At 33.8% G+C, this 22,700-nt stretch overlaps 1 protein-coding gene across 4 annotated transcripts in view; it reads left to right on the top strand.

Moving 5' to 3' along the window:
- LOC117101721 (dynein heavy chain 7, axonemal-like) overlaps nt 1–21,911 on the top strand; it is a 44,716-nt gene extending 22,805 nt beyond the window's left edge. For 2 of the 4 annotated variants that reach the window (XM_033241753.1, XM_033241750.1), the window contains 32 exons: nt 452–620; nt 749–875; nt 1,228–1,444; nt 1,849–2,165; nt 2,577–2,832; nt 3,227–3,526; nt 3,682–3,911; nt 4,252–4,441; nt 4,831–4,971; nt 5,545–5,748; nt 6,043–6,185; nt 6,805–7,056; nt 7,419–7,533; nt 8,015–8,178; nt 9,354–9,507; nt 9,930–10,121; nt 10,278–10,411; nt 10,562–10,973; nt 11,209–11,454; nt 11,560–11,652; nt 11,879–12,055; nt 12,218–12,379; nt 12,572–12,772; nt 14,105–14,266; nt 14,732–14,917; nt 15,363–15,500; nt 16,757–16,762; nt 18,492–18,722; nt 18,927–19,079; nt 19,696–19,873; nt 20,340–20,443; nt 20,707–21,911. In XM_033241753.1, coding sequence (XP_033097644.1) covers nt 452–620; nt 749–875; nt 1,228–1,444; nt 1,849–2,165; nt 2,577–2,832; nt 3,227–3,526; nt 3,682–3,911; nt 4,252–4,441; nt 4,831–4,971; nt 5,545–5,748; nt 6,043–6,185; nt 6,805–7,056; nt 7,419–7,533; nt 8,015–8,178; nt 9,354–9,507; nt 9,930–10,121; nt 10,278–10,411; nt 10,562–10,973; nt 11,209–11,454; nt 11,560–11,652; nt 11,879–12,055; nt 12,218–12,379; nt 12,572–12,772; nt 14,105–14,266; nt 14,732–14,917; nt 15,363–15,500; nt 16,757–16,762; nt 18,492–18,722; nt 18,927–19,079; nt 19,696–19,873; nt 20,340–20,443; nt 20,707–20,913 — 5,961 coding nt within the window. In that variant the 3' untranslated portion in view covers nt 20,914–21,911. The remainder of the gene's footprint in view (nt 1–451; nt 621–748; nt 876–1,227; nt 1,445–1,848; nt 2,166–2,576; nt 2,833–3,226; nt 3,527–3,681; nt 3,912–4,251; nt 4,442–4,830; nt 4,972–5,544; nt 5,749–6,042; nt 6,186–6,804; nt 7,057–7,418; nt 7,534–8,014; nt 8,179–9,353; nt 9,508–9,929; nt 10,122–10,277; nt 10,412–10,561; nt 10,974–11,208; nt 11,455–11,559; nt 11,653–11,878; nt 12,056–12,217; nt 12,380–12,571; nt 12,773–14,104; nt 14,267–14,731; nt 14,918–15,362; nt 15,501–16,756; nt 16,763–18,491; nt 18,723–18,926; nt 19,080–19,695; nt 19,874–20,339; nt 20,444–20,706) is intronic. The other 2 variants (XM_033241754.1, XM_033241752.1) reach the window with 1 other exon arrangement.
- The last annotated feature ends 789 nt before the right edge of the window (nt 21,912–22,700 follow it).

The raw sequence follows: 22,700 nt of genomic DNA, 5'->3' as shown, positions 1-22,700 counted from the left end.
TGCCTTGGATTTATTTTCAACTTGCAAGATATCCTTTGTTTATTGTAGTCTCGATCAGCATGTCCGCTCGCAAGTCTTTGTGCTCGGCGTGTGGGGGCCCTAAACCGAGTGTTAAGCTCGACCGGCACTCGGAGTGCCCGTTGTGTCGCTCGTGTAGCAAGGCTGAGCCTTGCGATATTTGTGCGCGCTGGCCCTCGACTAAGTTTGCGACGGCTCTAGATTGGGCAGCTCAGGCTGCCACTCGATCTCAGGGTTCGCTGCCGGCTGCGTCAGGGGTTGTTGCGGCGCCGGATGACTCGCCTCCACCGCTGGAGGATTCGTCGGCTTCGCGTTTGGCAGCTTGTATCAAGTGTGGAAGGTGGCAACTTAACTGATAAAGATCCATTTATCCAGCCTATCCACCTGTACTTTATGTAGTCTGTTTTCTGAAGTTAGTGTCCCTATTTTGTAGATTGTGTATGTAGACGATATGAACATGCCAGCCCGTGAGACATATGGAGCACAGCCTCCAATTGAGCTGTTACGGCAGTGGCAGGACCATTGGAACTGGTATGACCGCAAGGACTGTTCTGCCATGAAGCTTGTGGATGTTCAAATTATTGCCGCTATGGGGCCTCCTGGTAAGATTTTTGTAAAAATAGTTTGTATTTGGTGGTTGTGTTTGAACATGTTTGGTAGTTTTAAGTTCACAGATATTATGTTCTAGGTTCTGTTTCATTACTATTTTTCTTCATTTGCGATTCTTTAGGTGGCGGAAGAAATCCCATAACACCACGCTTCCTGCGTCACTTTAACACAGTGACCATCAATGAATTTGACGATGGGACCATGGAAACTATATTTTCGAAAATATTATCATGGCACTTATCTTCAAAGTAAGTATTTTGCTAGACTTAGCATCCATAAATTATATTTTAGTCTTTAAAATACTGACTTTTACTGTTTATGAATTAAATATAAGATACAAGGTAAGATATTTTCTCAACAAATACAGAAATTTGTTTTACACTGGCATGAAAAATTACATAAAATATAATTACATATATAATAGATAAGTGGTTACAAAATTGATACATAATACTACACAGATCACACATCCAAACGCTTACTTAACATATTTACTGTTGGAAAACTGTTAACAACAAAACATTTTTAATAATCTCACATTTCACCAACTGAAGCAGAAAAAAAAATGTTACACTAATTTGCCTTGTTTGTCTGTTACAGGGGTTTTGGTAAAGAATTTGAGCCATGCATAATGCAGATAGTTTCAAGCACACTACAGGTGTATAAGGCAGCCATGGTGAATCTCCTACCAACACCTGCCAAGTCGCATTACCTGTTTAACCTGCGTGATTTCGCTAGAGTCATTCAAGGCGTACTGCTGTCGAATCCAGAGTATTGTCAGACACCTGCAAGCATGAAGAAACTTTGGTTCCATGAGGTAACCACCAAAAAATTTCCATTGTATCCTCTGACCAAATTGCATAAGATGTCATACTGGTCATTTTTGGTGTTATGTCATTTCAATAATTACATAACATACCAACGTTTTTATAAGCCAGTGTGTCAGTTGTCGAAAGCCTGAAAAACACCAGACAATGTTGAATCATACATTTTTGCCTGAAATAATTTTTAGATTTTACTTGTGCTTTATTATAAAAAAGTTATATTAGCCACCTTACATATAACTGCTTGACCCTTGTTACAATAGCATTAATATAATAAGAAATATATTTTACTGGAAATGTTTAATTCAGCATTTTTATATCATCCTGGAGGAGGTGTGCTACAGTATTTTATTTTATATTTCATAAGTAAACAAATAACAATGTTTAAACTTTTCAGGTATTGAGAGTCTACTATGACCGTCTTGTAGACGATAAGGATCGTTCATGGTTGGTGGAATTCACCCAGACTGTTGTCAAGACACATCTTCACGAGGACTTTCACCAGCTCTTCTCACACCTTGACTTCGATGGGGATGGTAAAGTCACAGAGGATGACCTCCGTAGCTTGATGTTCTGTGACTTCACTGACCCTAAGAATGAAAACAAAAACTACATAGAGGTAGCCGACGTGGATAAGCTACGTGTCGTTGTTGAGTCTCATCTTGAGGAATTTAACCTCATTAGTAAAAAGCCAATGAACTTGGTTATGTTCAGGTTTGTATTCCTTAAATTTTATTAATTTTCTATCTTAATAAAAAAAACTTCTGTTCCCAATTACTGTTGTTAAAATATTATAAATTCCAGACTTGTCCACAAATAAAAGTTGACGAAAAAAATTGTCACCCCAATCAAGTATAAAAAAAAGGAAACATAGCAGATCAATCAAACATAACATAACAATCGGAAAGCATTTTTTCTATTCTTTCCTTCGTGAAGCTAACAAACCTTGTCACAGAATCACTGCAAAGGTGTTGTACGGTTGCCAGCTGGAGAGAACTATTGGTGGCTCCGGAAATGTGCCGACAAGTCCAACAGGGTCCAATCAAGGGGTGAACTTATTTTTTCCTGATATTACAAAAAAGTAGCATTTTTGTTCACGTAATTCTGTAAACTTTCATTCATCAGATTTGCGATTGAGCATGTATCTCGTATCTCGCGTATCATCAAACAACCACGTGGTCATGTCCTAGCTGTTGGCGTTGGTGGAAGTGGGCGTCAATCTCTGACGCGTCTCGCTGCCCATATGGCTGACTGTGAACTTTTCCAAGTGGAGATCAGTAAGAGTTATGGAACAGTTGAATGGCATGAAGATTTGAAATCCATCTTGAGGAAATCAACTAATGGAGAACAACATGGAGTTTTCCTTTTCAGTGACACACAGGTAAAGGGACTTTGTTAACGCATTATTATGAAATCCTAGTTTAATGAAGAGAGCAGCATTGCTCATTTTTCTAAGCTGGTAGTAGCCACTGTCTGTGTGTACAGTGGTCTCTGGTTTAATGGCTCTTGTGAAAGTTACAATGTTATACACCATCTTTTGGTTGAGACATTTAAGCTATTGCTGCTGTGTGCATTATGGCCCATGTCTGAGTATAGAATGCAGTAAATGCTTTGGAAAAGGGTTTTCTTCATACCAAAAAAATCCAATCCAATCAAATTTAATACCAAATCTAAAAAGAAACATGATTTGAACTGTCCTAATTTGATGGAAATCACATATTTGTGTTCTGGTTAAAAAATTCAAAATGTTTTTTTTTTAAATTTTTATTCTCCAGATCAAGCAAGAAAGTTTCTTGGAAGACATCAACAACCTTCTAAATGCTGGTGAGGTTCCAAACCTCTTCCCTACAGATGAGAAGGCAGAAGTCTGTGAGAGAATGCGTGTCATAGACAGACAGCGTGAGAAGTCCAGACAAACTGATGGATCGCCATTATCACTATTCAATATGTTTATCGATCGAGTCCGTGACCAGATGCACATTGTTCTCGCAATGAGTCCAATTGGAGATGCCTTCAGGAACAGGCTTAGAAAGTTCCCTTCACTCGTAAATTGCTGTACAATTGACTGGTTCCAGGTAAGTGGAGATTTTATGTAGAGTTCATTTGGGTGGTCAGTATTCAGCAGTCGTTGTAACACAAAATGCTCTATAACAAATGTATTTGTTTGTGGTGGTTATTGATATGCCCTTATGATTATTACTTAAACATCATACTCATGTATTTTACCTAGTCTTGGCCGGAAGATGCATTACAAGCCGTTGCGACACGTTTTCTCGATGATCTGGAGATGAGCGATGATAACCGATCTGGATGCATTGACATGTGTAAAGAGTTCCACACTTCCACCCGTGATCTGTCTGAGCGATTTTTGAATGAGCTTGATCGACATAACTACGTCACTCCTACATCATACCTAGAGTTAATTAGCACCTTTAAGACATTGCTTAACAAGAAAAGAGCGTATGTTTATAACTTGATATAATACTATTTATGTTTATATATTTATTAATTTCATTTATTCAACAAAAATTCACATGGCCGCATAAACACTGAAAAAGAAAAAATAAAAATATACAGCTGGATGATATACACAATTCAACATTATTATTATTATATATTTATATTGTATGTATGTTTACCACAACATTAATAATAGTAATTAGTTATTTGTAGTTATAATCACTCAGTACGCTTTCTAGAATTGTCTGTACTGGCCAATTCATTGTAACATTGCATTGTCTATGCAGTCTGTGGTCTTTTTCTTATATTAGTAAATTTTTTTAATTGCAATAATTAACAGGGAGGTTATGAAGAACAAGAAACGTTATGAGGTTGGTCTTGAGAAACTTCAATCTGCTGCCTCGCAAGTTGCAGGGATGCAAAAAGAACTAGAGGATCTTCAACCTCAGCTGAAAGTGGCCACAAAAGAAGTTGATGAGATCATGGTCATCATAGAAAGAGATTCTGTTGAAGTTGCAAAGACAGAAAAGGTAGGAAATTAGAGTTTATTAGTAGAAAGAAACCGTATCTGCATATTAACTATAATATTTATCTATTAAAAAAAGAAAATCTAAAAAAATTCTCTGAGTGTTAGATAGCCAATATTATAGGTATCTGTAGTTTGACTGTAGGTACACTGTTATTCCAAGTTTATTTTATTTGCAAAAATTAGTTTTAATGAATTGGATCCAAAATGATGGAAATTATCTAATTTGAAATTGATAGTATATTTATTTATTTAAAATGCAATGAAGAAATTCAGTTACATAATCACTATAATGACATTATGCCAAATATATTTTTCTGGTGGGTGTAGTCTCCACAAGAATAAGATGTTATAAATATGTACTAAATCATAATTGTTTTAATTTAAATTAAGATTGTAAAAGCTGATGAAGAGGTAGCCAACAAGCAAGCTGGAGCAGCCCAAGCTATTAAAGATGAGTGTGATGCTGATCTAGCTGAGGCTATGCCTATCCTCAACTCTGCCCTAGCTGCACTCAACACTCTCACTCAACAGGTATGACTCATGTTTCAAATTATTTAGTTTATTGATATGATTTAATTTGTTTTATTACTACTAGTACTACAGTAGTAAATAAAGGCAGAGAAATGGCTGAATAATAACTTAAATAAATTTTATTATTGTTAATGTATTACAATTATCATAGTAATATGAGTCAATAAAATGAAAAAATGAAAAACAAATCTTGAATTATCATTAGTTCCACCATTATTATCTATTATAATCATTATCATAAGCATTTATCATCAATATTTGTATAAACCATGAATAGTAATAAAAAAACAATAACAATTAACAAAAACAAAAATCAACATGATATTATTCACTAAACATTCACACACCATTATCGTCATTGTCATCATTATTACTGTAACCATTATTCAACTTGAATAATATATTATTAATAGTATTATTATACTTTTTATTTTATTTATAATGTTTGTTGAGATACATGATATAGTTTATTTATCAACATTCATTATTTTTTTTTATCAGTTGTGAAGTGTTAAAGAACATATGGCAGTGCATTCTTGCAAGTCCATTTTTAATAACATTTTTACCCTTCAGGATATTGGTGTTGTGAAAACCATGAACAATCCTCCAGCCGGTGTAAAGCTGGTCATGGAAGCTCTGTGCATTTTGAAAAAAATTAAACCAGATAGGATTCCAGACCCATCAGGATCTGGAAAGAAGATTGAGGATTACTGGGGACCATCTAAGAAGCTTCTCAATGACATGAAGTTCTTGCAGACACTTATTGAATTTGACAAGGTATGAAATGAGACTTATATAATTCCAATCTTATATAATATACATATTTCTAGTTATTTTAAATTTTTTTATGTAATGTAGCTCCATTTTATTTTCAATGTGCTGTAAATTTTATATTTTATGTTGACATGATTTCATTCTGTTTTTGATGTGATAAAAGTTTCATAAAAATTCAATCCTAAAACTGCTGCGTTTTGCTTGAAGTGGTAAAAAGTGACAATATTATTATTTCCTAACACAACAAAATATTTATGATTTTAGCACATTATTATTTATTGTATTCTTCATTAAAAGGATAACATTGCACCAAACATTATCAAGGTCATTCGTACCAAATATATAACCAATCCAGACTTTGACCCAGAGAAAATCAAGAATGCGTCAACTGCTTGCCAAGGTCTCTGCAAGTGGATAATTGCTATGGAATCGTACGATAGGTGTGTAACATCGTTTCTGAAAGAATATAGTTATTAAGTTTATTTTGTAAAAATTATTTAAATGTAGCAATACAACTTTCCATTTTTGAAGCCTACCTACAGTACCTTCCCTCCTCCAAAGGTAAGTAATGGTGCTTGCACTGTGATTATCACCTATATACACAAAGCATTAGAATGTGGAAACTTCCATATCAGTTCATTCATGTAACTAATTTGTTTGTATACTACCTAGATACCATTTGATTTGTGTAATTTAGTTTAATAATTCAGTTTGATATGTTTGTTAAAGATGTGTATTTAAAACAAAATTATTATCTGCTGCTGCCCATCACCCTTTGACTAACAAGTCTTTAAAAGTCCAAAATAAATTGGTTGTCTACGTATCAAGTTAAATTTCATCAGATCATTTATTCAGTAATCTAAAGAAATTTTGGATTGATGCCAAAGTTATTTTTTAACATATTCTCCCTCTGTTTCTTCCCTTTTACCTTTAAATCTGTCATGGGTTTAGTGTCTATAAACTTGTACAAGTTGGTATAGTTCACTGGATTTTTTTTAAGGCATACACTTAGGTATAAAAGCATACAAATATGACATACCAAGATTCTTTCCCATGCAGAGTTGCAAAGATCGTTGCCCCGAAGAAAGAATTACTCAAGAAAGCTGAAGCCGAACTGAAAGTCGCCATGGCGAACTTGGAAAAGAAACGCTCCATGCTCCGAGAAGTACAAGACAAACTGCAGAAGCTCCAAAATAAACTGGAAGCCAACAAGAAAAAGAAGGTTGATTTGGAGAACCAGATTGACCTCTGTTCTAAAAAGCTAGAGCGAGCTGAGCAGCTAATTAGTGGCCTAGGTGGCGAGAAAGACAGGTGTGTAGTGTTCTAATGTCCTGTCCAGACTATCAAATTTTATTTGACAAAAACATGTGACATGCCTAAATATGGTCATCATAAGAAAATTTGATAGTGTGGACAGAGATTAAATCAAAATATTGCATGTATTTTATTATCACTATTCAATTTTCAGTTTTTGTTATTGTGTAAATCATGTCTCTCTTTTGTTCCTGGGCCTGTGATCTCCTTTCTGTTGAATCCTGAAATTAATTTTAATATTTTTTTCAGTTTTTAATAAATTCTATATTTAGCCTATATGAGGAGTTTCACCAGTCCAGAAGAACTTATTGTTTTTTGTGACACATTATTTATTGACCTTTAAAATCTGACCTCTTTAGATGGAAGAAAACAGCAGCTGAACTTGGAGAGTTGTATGTTAACCTGACTGGTGATGTTCTAATTTCTTCTGGTCTTGTTGCATATCTTGGTGCTTTTACATCCGTCTTCAGACAAGTAAGATAAACATTTTACATCGTACATTAATGTTATAAAGTATTGGGATACTCACTATTTAGATTAATTGAGTGCCCTATAATATGTTGAGTGTGGAAGATGCTTTGAAACTAGGCTCACTTGTAAAGGTGTCAAATGGATTGTGTTCATCTTTCTTTCTGATATTCCTATTAAATTTAACTGACAATGTGAATGTAGTTTCTTAATTTTTATTTTGTCTTCTTTATGTTCAAATCAGTTTATCTTCTTGAAGTAGAAAGTCAGTCTGTGCAGGGTTTCTTTCCAAGGCTTAAGAAATACTGTACAGTACCTGCCACTTTACATCAAATATTCACAAACCATTTAGTTTTATTTTAAATCCGGCCTAATCAATCACTTAAATGCATCTTTAGTACTGATTTTCATTTAATAATACCAATCAAAGGAATTCTGTTAATCACAATTAGATTTTGCAAGTCAATTCCTACTTTTTCAATTCCAGGAACAAATACAAGAGTGGTTTAAAAAAACCAAAGACATGGGTATCCCATGCTCCTTGGAGTTTTCACTTACTGCAACCCTGGGAGAGGCTGTACTGATTCGACAGTGGAACATTGCTGGTCTTCCCACTGATAGCTTCTCAGTAGAAAATGGAATCATTGTCAGGTACAGATTTTATTTATTCGTTTGCTCATTGCCAATAAATTGGCTGAACAATTCCAAAGTGTTTTTTCTACAGATATCCAGACCATACACAACCCGTTAAGTGCAAGTCCTTAGCCAGACATGCCACCTATAGAAATCTCAAATGCAGGTATTGAAAAACTACTCAAATCACTGGAAACTAATAAATTAATTTCCCGCAAGACTAGAAACAGGCCAACATCACCCCAATCTTCAAGAAAGGAAAGAAATCAGTTCCAAGTAACTACCGACCAATCTCCTTAACATGTGTCTTCTCTAAATTATTTGAATGTATTATAGACAGCCACATCATGAGACACCTGACAGAACACTCTATAATCACAGATGCTCAGCACACTTTCAGAAGATCTCAGCTACAATCCATGACCTTGTATCTTACCATAACAAACGTCGAACGACAGACATAGCGGTATTAGATTTTACTAAGGCTTTTGATGTTGTCCCGCATCAACGCCTGCTTCCAAAATTAAGCTTCTATGGTATCCGTAACAAAACGCTGAAGTGGATTGAGTCCTTTCTGAAAGGTCGTACGCAAAGAGTAGTTGTCAACAGGAAATCGTCCCCATGGAAACCAGTACTTAGCGGTGTTCCACAAGGAATCGTCCTGGGCCCACATCTCTTTATCCTCTTCATTAACGACATGTCCAAGCTGTCGAATCAACCACTAGGCTCTTTGCTGACGACATAATAATCTACAAGCCCATTAATTCAAGAGATGATGAAGCTGCCTTCCAACACGACCTACAGTACATAACCTTGTTGCTTGGTCTGAAAAGTGGGGCATAAAATTCAACATTCCGAAATGCAAACTATATCCTAATGGGTAGTGACCTAGAAAAAGTTAAAGAGATTAATTATCTGGGAATCCTTAAACAAAACAATTTAAACTGGAATTATTCATTTCTTTCGTTCTTCCATTTATTTATTCATTGGATGAGATTGTTACTGTGTGTTAGTTAGTTTATAATAAACCATGTGATGTATATATTGATAGATACAAGTAGAATAAGTTTCAGATTTAAAAAATTATTTACTGACATTTTACTACCAAAACCCTGTCATTTGCTGCCATTTGAAGACTTATAAAATTATGTATACACTTTTTTTAGCAATATTTTAAAATGATATTTTTTTAGCAATGCTCGTCGTTGGCCGCTAATGATTGATCCACAAGGCCAAGCCAACAAGTGGGTAAAGAATATGGAGAAAGCCAACAATCTTCATGTGATCAAACTGACCTCTAGCGACTTTGTTCGTACTTTGGAAAATTGTATCCAGTTTGGAACACCAGTAAGTTGTGTCAGATCTCAAGTATAACTTAATTGAGCCTATTTTGTGAATACTTACCTGGATAAACCGAAAAATTGCTTTTGTTCCTAAAATTAAACCTCCTATTTGAAAATAGAACAGTCCCTTCTGGCACCATGTATGAACCGTTAAAAAAAAAAAATCCTCATTCTTTATTCAACAATGATTTAGTTAGGAGTACATGTTTGCAAAGCAAGAAAGCCACATGTTTGAGTTGTGATATAACGATCTTGGAATATATCCCCAAGATACAAACATTTTGTTTTAAAGGGGTGTTCCGCTTTGGAACAAAAGCAATTATCTAGGTAAATCACTCATAGACTGCTAATATACGATTGATTTGTGTAATTTATTGTCAGAATGTTTGCCTAATTAATGTTTATTTGTAATATTTTTAATCAAAGGTTCTGTTAGAGAACATCAACGAGGAATTGGACCCCATTTTGGAACCTCTCCTTCTGAAGCAGACATTCAAACAGGGTGGAAGTATCTGCATCCGTCTTGGTGATAGCACCATTGAGTATTCACATGACTTTCGTTTCTACGTCACCACTAAACTGAGAAACCCTCACTATCTACCAGAAACAGCTGTTAAGGTTAGTAACTGAAAGGCACAGTTTCAATGACTGATAAAAAGACAGGAATTCCACACTAAAATATTTATGGTATATAATATTATAGATTAATATGTTTACAAAATATTTTCATAATCATTTATTTTAAAGGAGTGATGTTTTGTATCTTTATTTTAGGTAACATTGTTGAATTTCATGATCACACCTGAGGGTCTGGAAGATCAGTTGCTGGGTATTGTTGTTGCTCGAGAACGGCCAGAATTAGAAGAGGAGAAGAATGCACTTATACTTCAGAGTGCTGATAACAAGAGGTAAGAGACATTATTTATTTGCTGATCACACATTCCAATTTATATATTTGTATAAATATAATAATAATGAAAAACAATGTACCAACTGCTTCAAAAGATATTAAAATTCTTAGTTCAGGTAGTAAATATATGTTTTGACATTCTTTGCAGACAATTAAAAGAAATTGAGGATAAAATCCTTGAAGTTCTTTCAACTTCCGAAGGCAATATCCTCGAAGATGAGACAGCCATAAAAGTACTGTCCTCCTCCAAGGTCCTTGCCAATGAGATATCTGAGAAGCAGGCCATCGCAGAGGAGACCGAGAAAAAGATTGACACGACACGTATGGGCTATACCCCAATAGCGGTCCATTCCAGCATTCTGTTCTTTACCATCGCTGATTTGGCAAATATTGAACCCATGTACCAGTACTCTCTGACATGGTTTGTGAACCTATTCATTAATGGTATCGATAACTCGGAGAAATCTGACAACCTAGAGAAACGTCTGGAGAACCTCAGAGAGTTCTTCACCTACTCGCTGTACTGTAATGTCTGTCGCTCTCTATTTGAGAAAGATAAGGTATGACTCAACAATTTATTACAGATATTTTCATCATTATATATTATTTGTACAATAATTATTGTTTTATTCTTGTTATTAATTTTTTAGTATTTTGTTTAGTTTCTTTCTTTATCTTTGTAGTCAATTTAGGCGGATTTTGGAACAATTAGTGGTTTTATTATCTTACAACAGAATATTTGGCATGTGTTAACAATTTTTTTTGTTTAAATGGTCGATATTCTTGTTCTTGTAGCTATTGTTTTCTTTCTTGCTGTGCACAAACTTACTTAAACATGCCAAAGAGGTTGACGAGGATGAGTGGCGTTTCCTACTCACTGGCGGCGTTGGTCTTGACAACCCTCACTCCAACCCTACTTCCTGGTTACCAGTTCAATCATGGGATGAAGTTTGTAGGCTGTCAGACATGCCAAACTTTGTAGGTCTTCGCAAGAAGTTTCCTGCCCAAAAGGAAGGCTGGAAAGTCATCTACGATGATACCGTAAGCCAACTCATAAATCATGATATTTTAAAATAATTATATATATTATCTTTTTATTATTATAATTCTGAGGATGATTATTTTTTAATGTATATTTCTTCCCAGGAACCCCAGCATCAGGCTCTACCTGGAGAATGGGGTGAACAACTTGGAATGTTCCAGAAAATACTAATTCTTAGATGTCTACGACCTGATAAGGCAAGTAAAATATATCAACTGGATTTCTTATATTGTCTTGTCCAGAACACCCCTTGATTATAATTGGAATGCTCCATTCTTGATATACCCTTCACTTTTGCAACCATTTTTTTGTTAAGGTAATTGTATAGCTATGTGTATAATATTATGTTATACACATAACTATATAATTATGTGTATAATATTATATTAAAATATTTTATGTTGTTATTTTTTTTCTATTCAGGTTGTACCAGCTATACAGGACTTTGTCACTGCCAAACTCCATAAGAAGTTCATTGAGCCTCCACCCTTTGATCTTGGAAAGGCATTTGGTGACAGCCATTGCTGTGCTCCTCTCATATTCGTGCTTTCCCCAGGAGCAGATCCTATGGCAGCTCTTCTCAAATTTGCTGACGATCAGGTAGGCCTAGCATATCAAGTATGCGTAATTCCTAGGCCTATATTTTCAGTGTTTCTATATTAGCTTCAGCTCATCGCATCACTGCATTGAACATCTATGTAACACATCTCTGGGGGAGTATTTCATAATGTTGCTAACAAGTGAAATCTATTATTTTTATAGGGATTTGGTGGCAGCAAGCTGAGTTCCCTGTCCCTTGGTCAAGGCCAAGGTCCAGTCGCAATGCAGATGATTGAGAAAGGTTTGAAAGAAGGTACATGGGTTGTGCTGCAGAACTGTCATTTAGCTGTTTCTTGGATGACAACACTGGAAAAGTTGTGTGAGGTAATGTGTAATGCTTTTGTTTATAGTTTTGCTTCCATAATATGAATCTGATTGTCTCAGATTGTGTTATTCAAAGGCTGACAATAAAGAATAATCTAAATTAAAGCTCTCTTTGTTTTTTCTAACATTTTGCTGCTCCACACAATTAAAAATATGTTTACAAGTTTATTCTTTTCCGTGGTTTTCCTGTAGGATCTGAATCCTGAGACCACACATCCAGACTTCCGTCTCTGGTTGACCAGTTACCCATCGCCCCACTTCCCTGTTGCTGTGCTCCAAAATGGAGTAAAAATGACGAATGAACCACCTGCCGGTCTGAGGGCCAACATCGTCCGCTCCTATCTCAGTGATCCCATATCAGATCCAGAATTCTTTAGCAGCTCCAAGAATATGGTAAGTTAGAATACCTATCAGTTGAGTGCATTTTGAGGTGAGCATTAAATGGTTAGAGAATACAAGTGAACACAGTCTAGTGTCTACAACCATGGATATATGGAATGTTAGCGGGCATTTATGCATTATTCATTATCATCAATAAAGTATCATCATTTCTTTTGCATTTGAAGTGTTATTCATATGGCATTCATTATCTGTATAGTATCTTGTTTCATATATAAAGCAGATTTCCATAAAATTGCTGCAGTTGTTATTTACAAATTATTTGGGGAGCTTTCCAGATTGTGTCACAGACAGCTATGCATTGTAGTGATTTTATAGAAACCAGGCTTAACATCTAATACAATTTATTGTATATTATATAATACTGTATTTCTTTTGTCTATATTCACTTGACTTCATATTTTGGTATTAGAGCACTAACTAAATTTCTATTTTCATATTTTTCTGCTACTATTCATACCATTGCACAGTTAATAAGGAGGTTTTGCATTGCAACATTAATATACGTATATGTATATTTGGATGCGTGACACAGCATATCTTACAGTATGTGTGCTTACCTGATAAACTGATAAAATGCTTAGGAAAGTGTTGGACATCATGTCTTGCAACATAAAAAATATATAGATGGTAGAATGGTTTTGGGCACTTATTCAGCATGCTAGGATGGGAGGCTTGTTTTTTAGAGCAAAAATAGACATTTATCAGTTTATCCAGGTGTAGACTAACAACATCACCATATTTTTTTAATGTTTCACAATAACCTGCCATGTGATATCACAATTGATAGTGAACAAGCATAACAAATAATAACAAGCATTTTCACTTTAAATATGTAGTACTGAGGCAATTGTCTTTATTGTCACACATTCACGCAGACTGTTTGTGAAACCTCCTAACTAGCTTTCATATCACCTGTTAATATGTGTCATGTTCTCACCTGAAATTTTTCTCTTCACCTGTTATTATCACTGATTACCTGTCGCTATCCACTTGGTATGCTTTCAACATTGCTTGCTTGCTTTGTCGTATCACCTGGACTACTGCTACAGAAAAAAAGCGTAGGTTTTGAAGGATTTTAACTTTGATGTCATGCTTGTAGACTTTACTAAGCCCATGTTTCAAAAATTGTTTTACTGAGTTATTTTTTATGTCTTTTAATTAATTTATACCTTTGTTTAGATGACTTTTCTCGAATATAATGTTGACATTTGAATTTAGAAATTAAAATATTCACTTTCATACTTAAACTAGTGGCATATTTTTATGAATAATACATATCTGAATATATATTTATTGTTGTATTATTATTATATTTACTTGTAGCATGCCTGGAGGAAGTTATTATATGGGCTGTGTTTCTTCCATGCACTGGTGCAAGAAAGGCGTAAATTTGGACCTCTTGGTTGGAATATTCCTTATGAGTTTAACGAGACAGATCTGCGCATCAGCGTCAGACAACTCTCCATGTTTCTTAATGAGTATGAGGTGAGTATGGGTACAGACCTGGGGGGCTACTCAACAATGTTAATGTCTTGTTTCACAATGGACTGTTCCGCTAAACCTCGCCCCTCATACAGACCTGGGGGCTACTCAACAATGTTAATGTCTTGTTTCACAATGGACTGTTCCGCTAAACCTTACCCCTCATACAGACCTGGGGGCTACTCAACAATGTTAATGTCTTGTTTCACAATGGACTGTTCCGCTAAACCTCACCCCTCATACAGACCTGGTGGGCTACTCAACAATGTTAATGTCTTGTTTCACAATGGACTGTTCCGCTAAACCTCACCCCTTGAATATTGTTGCAGAGGTCCCACAAAACAGCGTAATTTGCTATTTTAAGCCTAGTCTTGTATGCTAGAATATACAGTATTTTTGTGATAAAGTGATAAAAACATTGTAAAAATTAACAGTTTGTATCCTTCAAATTTATCTATCTAACAACAGGAGGTGCCGTTTGCAGCCATCAAATATCTAACAGGAGAATGTAACTACGGAGGACGAGTCACTGATGACCGTGACAGAAGAACACTTCTCTCCATCCTAGATAAGTTTTACTGCAAAGAGGTTATAGAGAGTGAAGACTACAAATTTGATGTCTCCGGAATTTACTTTTCCCCCAAAGATGGAGATGTAAGTAATGTTTGTTCATGTTTTTCAAACAAGTGAGCTGTATATAGGTTGATAGTCTCTACATTGACCTCATTTTCTTTTTTTCTTGCACCGGGGACTCTCTTTGTCATACGACAGTCATATGACCATCGGCCGACGAATTCAATTCCGCTCCCTTTAAGCGTTAGATGACACAACACCCTCTGCTGATTGTCGGTGGCAGTCTGAACTGATTGATATTAAAAATCATCCATTGCACGTGTGTTGTGGCGTTGCATTCTCCTTAGAATCGCGTCTGCCGATGACTGTTGGGTGTGGTGTGGCCCCAGCTTTACGGAACCTAATTAATTGTGGTTGACTTGTGTTTTATAATCACAAGTTTGGGCCACTTAAATACTATTTTTTTCTGCGCATATACTGTATTCGATTAATTATTCCATGCTTTTTCCTTTTTTTTTGCTTACAGTATGAGAGTTACATCGAGTACACCAAAAATCTACCCCTAAACCCTCATCCAGAGATCTTTGGTATGCATGCAAATGCAGATATCACCAAGGACCAAGCACAAACAAAACTCCTTTTTGATAATATTCTACTTACCCAGGTAAGAAATGTTCAAATAATTTCATTTGGCTTCTTGTAAATATGTAAATATAAAGGTCGAAACCGTTGTGGTACGTAATTTACGTTGTTTTGGCTTAGTTTAAAAAGAAAAAAAGAAAATTACACTCTACCAGGTAAGAAATGTTAAATGAAGTTAAATATGACAAAAATAATGCTAATAATAATATAATAATCTTATGTAATGAGAGTAATATTATTATCAGCATAATTTTTATATTTTTGTTATCTGAATCATTATCATTACTCTTCTATTCATTATATATTTTATTGACATCCACATAGAAATTGGTATCATCGTTTTTACCAGCATATTTATGATTATCATCATCATTATCTTGATCATACACATATGAATAAACTTTATTGTCCTTTGTAATATACAAATGAAAATCATTTTCATCATGATCTTGGACAAAAATCATCATTGTAATTGTTACAATCATTATCCTCATTACCATCATCTTCCTCATCATAGTCATAATTATCATCTCATTTTGATCCCACCATGATCATCATTTCATCATCATCATCATCATCATCATCATTATAATTTTCATTACTGATTGCTATTGACATAGAGTGTTGCGAATGTCTATGTAGGTTGTGAATTGTATAGTATAACAGATGTAAGCTTAACAGGCTTAATAGCTAAGTTATTGTCTGGGAAGGGGATTGGTGTTGAACGTGATGGCATAATGGTATTTCAGCGCCCAACACCTTTGATATTGGGACAGCACTAGTGCGTGCTAATGGAGTGGAGTTGATTAGATTTGTGTCTAAGATGCTGGCTTTCCAATCCCAGGGTCCTGGGTTCAATTTCTGTTACAGTAACATGATTTTTTTCTCACACCCAAAACAACTCCACTCCCTAAGCTTCATAATGAGACTTGGTTTACATGAAGATTCTTCTTTTTATGTTAGTCTTGTGAAGGGATATACCACTTTGAATATTGACTTAGTTCAATGCTTTGCAACCCTTGGCCTAAAACCAGTTAATAAAAAATTTAAAAAATTAAATGTTTCCATGACAAGACATTATTCTGGGGTCTACCTTGAGCTTTGGTTTGTTGTCCACTGCTTAATAACAGTATAAAACAAATGCCATATAGTACTAATTCAATATTATTGGATAAGAAAATGTTTTTAAATGTTTTTGATAAGTATACATTTCTTCATCTTTGTATTTTTGGTTCTGTGCTTGCTGCTGCCACCATTCACAATCACTATCATCTGCAGGCTCAGGTATATGTATGGTCTTTGCAGGCTATCAAATCTGCAATGTTCACTTTGTACAAATATGTTTCAATGTGTTTGGTTTGTTTTTGATTTGTTTTTAACACATTTATTTAACAATTTGATTTTATATGACTTAATTTCAGCTAATATATTACACATTTTTTTTCAATAATTTAAAGGTTTCCTGATTTTGATATTTTAAGTTATAGTCTTTCAATATTGAATTGATTTATCAACAATGCAATAGTTACCCGGCCGTCTCGAGCAAAAACAACTTAACTGAAATTTTTGTCGATTGTGAGATAATATCATTTGGGAGTATATTAATGTCTGAATTACCTGTGAAAATTTCAGGTCTCAATAATGCGTCATTTCAGAGATAGCACCGCCTATCTTTAAACACAGAACTTAAAATCTTGTGGTTTTCCGTGGCAAAACAACGTAACTACAAGATTACGGGGCAAAACAACATATCTACAATAAAGATACCTTGTTTTGCCTCAGAATGGTATTCAAAAATTGTCTTGAGCTAATGGAGTTTGGCAATGAAAAATTAAATGGTTATTGGTGTTTTAATATCGAAAATCTTAACAGCGACAAATGAACAAGCTAGCTAATGCATATGTTTGCCCCAAACATGATAAATTCCAAAAATATGTCTTACTTTCATCAATACCGAGCCTGACATCTTTCCAAGGCACAACAACATATGTAATTATTGCTAATAACTTTGCAATAAACAAACAGTTGTAATATAATCACAATGTCTATAGATATACAATCCTGCAAAATTTCAAAAGGGTACAACAATTTATTGCAAAGTTCCGAACATCCAAACTTTAACTCTATTTTTATCCACAAAAGTGAAAATTTCAAGATACGTTTTTTTGCCATGTAACGGCCGAACCTATGTAAATAATTATAATGATAATACATGTATACTTTAAAGTAAAACTTAAATTTTTAAGTGTGTGTTTTTTTTAATATTCTTTATTGTATTTTGTAATTGATTTGCACTTGTTTTATCACAACTCTGTATTTGGTGTTTACACGCACTCTGTTTTTAACTAAATTTTGATAATAATTTTTTTTTAAAATACTAAGTATGCAAGGAATTGTGTAGATATATTACTTTTTTTTAAAATGGGGAAGTTAAGCCAATTAACAATTTATTTACAAATATATGTTATATTAATATACAGGTTCAATATTTATCTTACTGTATACCGCCCTCATGTTCAGTATGTGGCAATTATTTACTGTTAAATGGGTAAAAAGAAATAAATTTAGGCACTTTTCTACCTTTGATATTTTTCATTAATCTACTTAAATTAATAAATGCATTAAATTGGCATTAAGTATTCAATCACTAATGTAGTAAAGAAATTGAATCTTTATAAAAACCCTAAAATTTATAATGAATTTTGAGTTTGTTGTTTTAATGTTATGATATATATTGATTGCACCACATGTTTATTCACAGTATTTTTTTAATTTTTATTGTAATGATGTAATTTTAGTTGTTTGGTTGGTGTTGACTGATTTTGACTTACATGAAATTTAATAACCCATTGTATATAGCACCAACAATTATTCAATTAGTAAACTTTCAGCAAGAAAAAATAAATTTAATCTTGAATGTCCTATCCTTAAAATATTATTGGATATTTATGTATAAAATTTAATGGATTATCTGTTTTCCTTTCTCATTTTTTCAAAATCACTCTCATTGTAGTCCCGCGGTTCAAAAGGTGGTGCTAAAAGTAATGATGAGGTGATCAACGATGTTGCATCTGACATCCTTGCCAAGTTGCCCCCTGTGTTCGACACAGAGGCAGCTCTGAGGAAGTATCCAACAACATACACGCAGAGTATGAACACTGTCCTCGTGCAGGAGATGGTACGATTCAACAACCTGCTTGTAACAGTCCGTGCAAGTCTCATCAATATTCAAAAGGCAATTAAGGTAAAGCAATTCTTTCTCCCTCTCCCTCCATTCTCTAAGCCTTGCTGTGAGACTGCAATCCTTACTGTTAAGTAATCCTTACAGATTAGTTTACTGTAATGACCATCTTTATACATGTTGTAAACCTAGATTTTAGTGATGTAGTCCTATTTGCTTTGCCTGATTGTGGTAGTTCTTATATGTATACTATTGCTTTTTATATAGGGTTTGGTAGTGATGTCATCTGAATTAGAGGAAGTCGCCAACAGTGTATTAAAGGGACGTGTCCCAGGCATGTGGATGAAAAAGTCTTACCCATCTCTGAAGCCTCTAGGAAGCTATGTCAATGACTTTTTAGCAAGACTTAAATTCTTGCAGGTATTTATAATTTACAATTACACTTTTGAAAATAAAATATTGATTCTTTTTTCATGTACTTTGTACATAAAATATCTCCCATCATTAGTCTAATAATTCAACAATTAGTTAAATCTGTAGAAGATTTTAATGTGTTTAGCCTTGTGAATATACCTAAAACTTTTATTAGAAGCCCCATGGTCTTGATCTCGAGAAGAAGCCTATCTTGAAAAGAAGCCCCCCCTCCTCAGTTAAAGTAATCTTAAAAAAAGCTATCATATTCATCAAAGATAACCTCAGTCTAAATGTTAGTATCTTAATTAGAAGCCCATGGGCATCTTTCAAGATAGTACTTACATTTAGACTGAGGTTATCTTTGATGATTATGATAGTGTGTCAGTATCAATAGTTTTTTTATTGTTCTTTCTAGCATGGTTAAAATTAAACAGAATTTAAACAATAATGGAATAGCCCAGTTTGCCATAAAAGAGCTGTACACATCCTCATTCAGTTTTCACTTGTGCAAAGTATTAGGTTATGGCCTCTAGTGAATCTTCTTTAGGAATTTTTTTTTTAGATAAGAACCATTGGTCTGTTTTTAATTATGATTATATTGACATTATATTTGTATCTTCAGGATTGGTATGACACAGGCCCACCTCCAGTCTTCTGGATTTCTGGCTTCTATTTCACACAGGCCTTCTTGACTGGAGCACAGCAAAATTTTGCAAGAAAGTACACAATTCCGATTGATCTACTTGGTTTCGACTATGAAGTTTTGGATGACAAGAAGTATGACCAACCACCAGAGGACGGTAAGTGATTTCTTACAAATATTTTGAGTATCCGTTTCATTTATTTATTTATTCATTTAAATATATATTCATTACCCGTTTCTAGAACAGGGGTGGGCATAAAATTTGGTCGAAGGGCCAAAGTGAATTTTTGATTTAAAACCGAGGGCCACATCCGAACCTTTATGTTTCCAGTGTGCTTCCAAAAACCTTCATGCACACTTTTATACTGCTTTAAGCTCAGTTTTAATATTACTTTTAGAGATGATCGGTGTTGGGCCATAAAAAGGGGTCTTTTCTAGCCAAAGATGGTTAGTGGGCTGCACACATAGGGTTTTAAATTCATATTCGCCCACCTGTGCTTTAGAAGGACCCTTCAAAATTTATATTATTCTTATAATCATAAGCTTAGAAGTTATCAATGATCCATGATTTATAGTGACAAAGCCATGTAAATTACATTCATATATGAAGATATTGTTTGCAGGTGTGTATGTAAATGGCCTGTTTGTTGAAGGTGCTCGATGGGATAGGAAGACAAAACGCCTAGCTGAATCCCATCCAAAGATGTTGTATGACACCCTACCAACGGTAAGTTTTACTGTATTTTTGGAATACCATTCTTGATTCTGATGATTTTTTTTTTCAAACAATAAGGCTGTAGTTTTTTTTAGGTTAATATTGTTCAAATAATGAAATAATAATCCCCTGCCCTGATAAAAAAGGGAAGATTTATTCAATAATGTGTTTTGCTACTAAAGTATACGTATAAATAGATTTATTTTAGACTATAACTTTAAACAATTTTATTAATAATTAAACTATTATAATGAAATCTTTCTCACCTTCTACAGATGTGGTTTATCCCCATCAAGAGAGATGAAATCCCAGAAAAGACCTCCTATGTAGCACCTATCTACAAAACAAGCGAAAGACGTGGTACGCTTTCCACAACAGGTCATTCCACCAACTTTGTGATTGCAATAAACATTCCATCGGACAAACCATATGGACATTGGATTGGTAGGGGTGTTGCTTTACTTTGTCAGCTGGATAACTGAGTTCATATGTATTTAATTGTATTATAAATATAAAACATCTTGTAATGTAAAATAGGCTTGCGTGGATACAATGTCTAAACAAGTAAAAACTTAAATACTTAATGTATTCCAAAAAGTTGAATTGTCTATATGTAATAATAAGAAATAGATATTACAAGAGAAGTATACAACTTTGAAGAATTTTGGTATTTCCAAATTGCCACTATATAATGAATATACAGTAGTTTTATTATTCATAAAAATATATGTAAATATGATTTAGTGTATTTATATGTGATCATATATAAATATATAACTTAATGCAACAAATATGATAGATAAAAATTATAAAAACTATACTAAATGCATTTATAATCAAATTCAACATATTTAGAACTTTGTATCATCACATTAGGATGACAAGATTGTAACTCATTTTTTTCGGTTTTGAAATTATTTTGAATTCCACTCAGCAATTATTTGAGTTTGTTGCAGTAAAAAGGTGTTTGTTGTCATAAAAATTTTGCACATAAAATTCCTGCATGAATACAGTTGTAGCTGATTGCATATTCCCTTGATTTTGTACTATGATGTCTGTAAATTGTACAGCTAGTTTGTGCTTTTCCATCTTTTATAATTAATAATATAATAATTAGATAATATATTTCATTATAAAAAAATCAAATCAAGAATATACTTTATTATTTTCTTCATCAAAATGAAACAAAAATGGCATAATAATCTTGTTATTCTAACATAATGATATGTCAGAAATGTAAAATTTATTTACATAAATAGAATATTATAATTTGACATACACACATAAAATTATAATGTATACAGTTCTTCCTTGTATTGAAGTCAGCTATTCTTCCTGTTGCTTTGTTTTTGTAGCAGTTTGATTTAAGATTTTGTGTGATTTTTAATGGTTAGGCTTGAAAGTAAGCTGTACCAAACAATTGTAAATCTCTATAAATATATTCTTGAAAAAAAATAAAGCATAATTATGTGTGATGAAATTGCTTTTGTCATTACATCTATTGGTCACTAATTAATATTTCACTGGATTTATTATAATATTTTTATTATTAAGAGTATTATTATAACAATAATAATAGTATTGTTATATTATTGTTATTGTTATTATTATTATTATTATTATTATTATAATTATTAATATTATTATTAATATTAATACTTTTAAATGGTCAGCATTTTTTAAAAATTATTATAAATATTATACACTATTATTATTATTATTATTATTATTATTGTTAATAATAATAATAATAATAATAATAATGAAAACTTCAGGTGGGGCTTGCATCCCCTCTCCCTTCTTTAATCTGTCACTGGTAGTAATAATAGTACTTCAACAACAAGAAGAGTCAAATCTTTAATTTATTGATTTTTTTTCCGTAGTATTAGCACATTTCGGAAAGCGCCACCAGCGCCAGTTTATGTCGAGAAACTTTTTTGATGCGAATTAGAGTCTATTTCGTGAATACTTACCTGGATAACCGACTAATTGCCATTGTTCCCAAAACGGAACACCCCTTCGAAAAAAATGGAACAGTCCGACCCAAGGCGCCACGTACGAACCGTCTCCCTAACAAACGTCCTAGATGTGTATAAGAGACAGGACTGTCTCTTATACACATCTAGATGTGTATAAGAGACAGCTTTTCAAGCTATCTTATTTTGCCGTGGATTTATTTTCAACTTGCAAGATATCCTTTGTTTATTGTAGTCTCGATCGACATGTCCGCTCGCAAGTCTTTGTGCTCGGCGTGTGGGGGCCCTAAACC

The sequence above is a fragment of the Anneissia japonica genome, unplaced genomic scaffold, assembly GCF_011630105.1.
Source record: "Anneissia japonica isolate Jap-2015-1 unplaced genomic scaffold, ASM1163010v1 scaffold287938_len408866_cov212, whole genome shotgun sequence".
Classification (NCBI taxonomy): domain Eukaryota; kingdom Metazoa; phylum Echinodermata; class Crinoidea; order Comatulida; family Comatulidae; genus Anneissia; species Anneissia japonica.
This window is presented reverse-complemented; position numbering and strand designations above follow the sequence as displayed.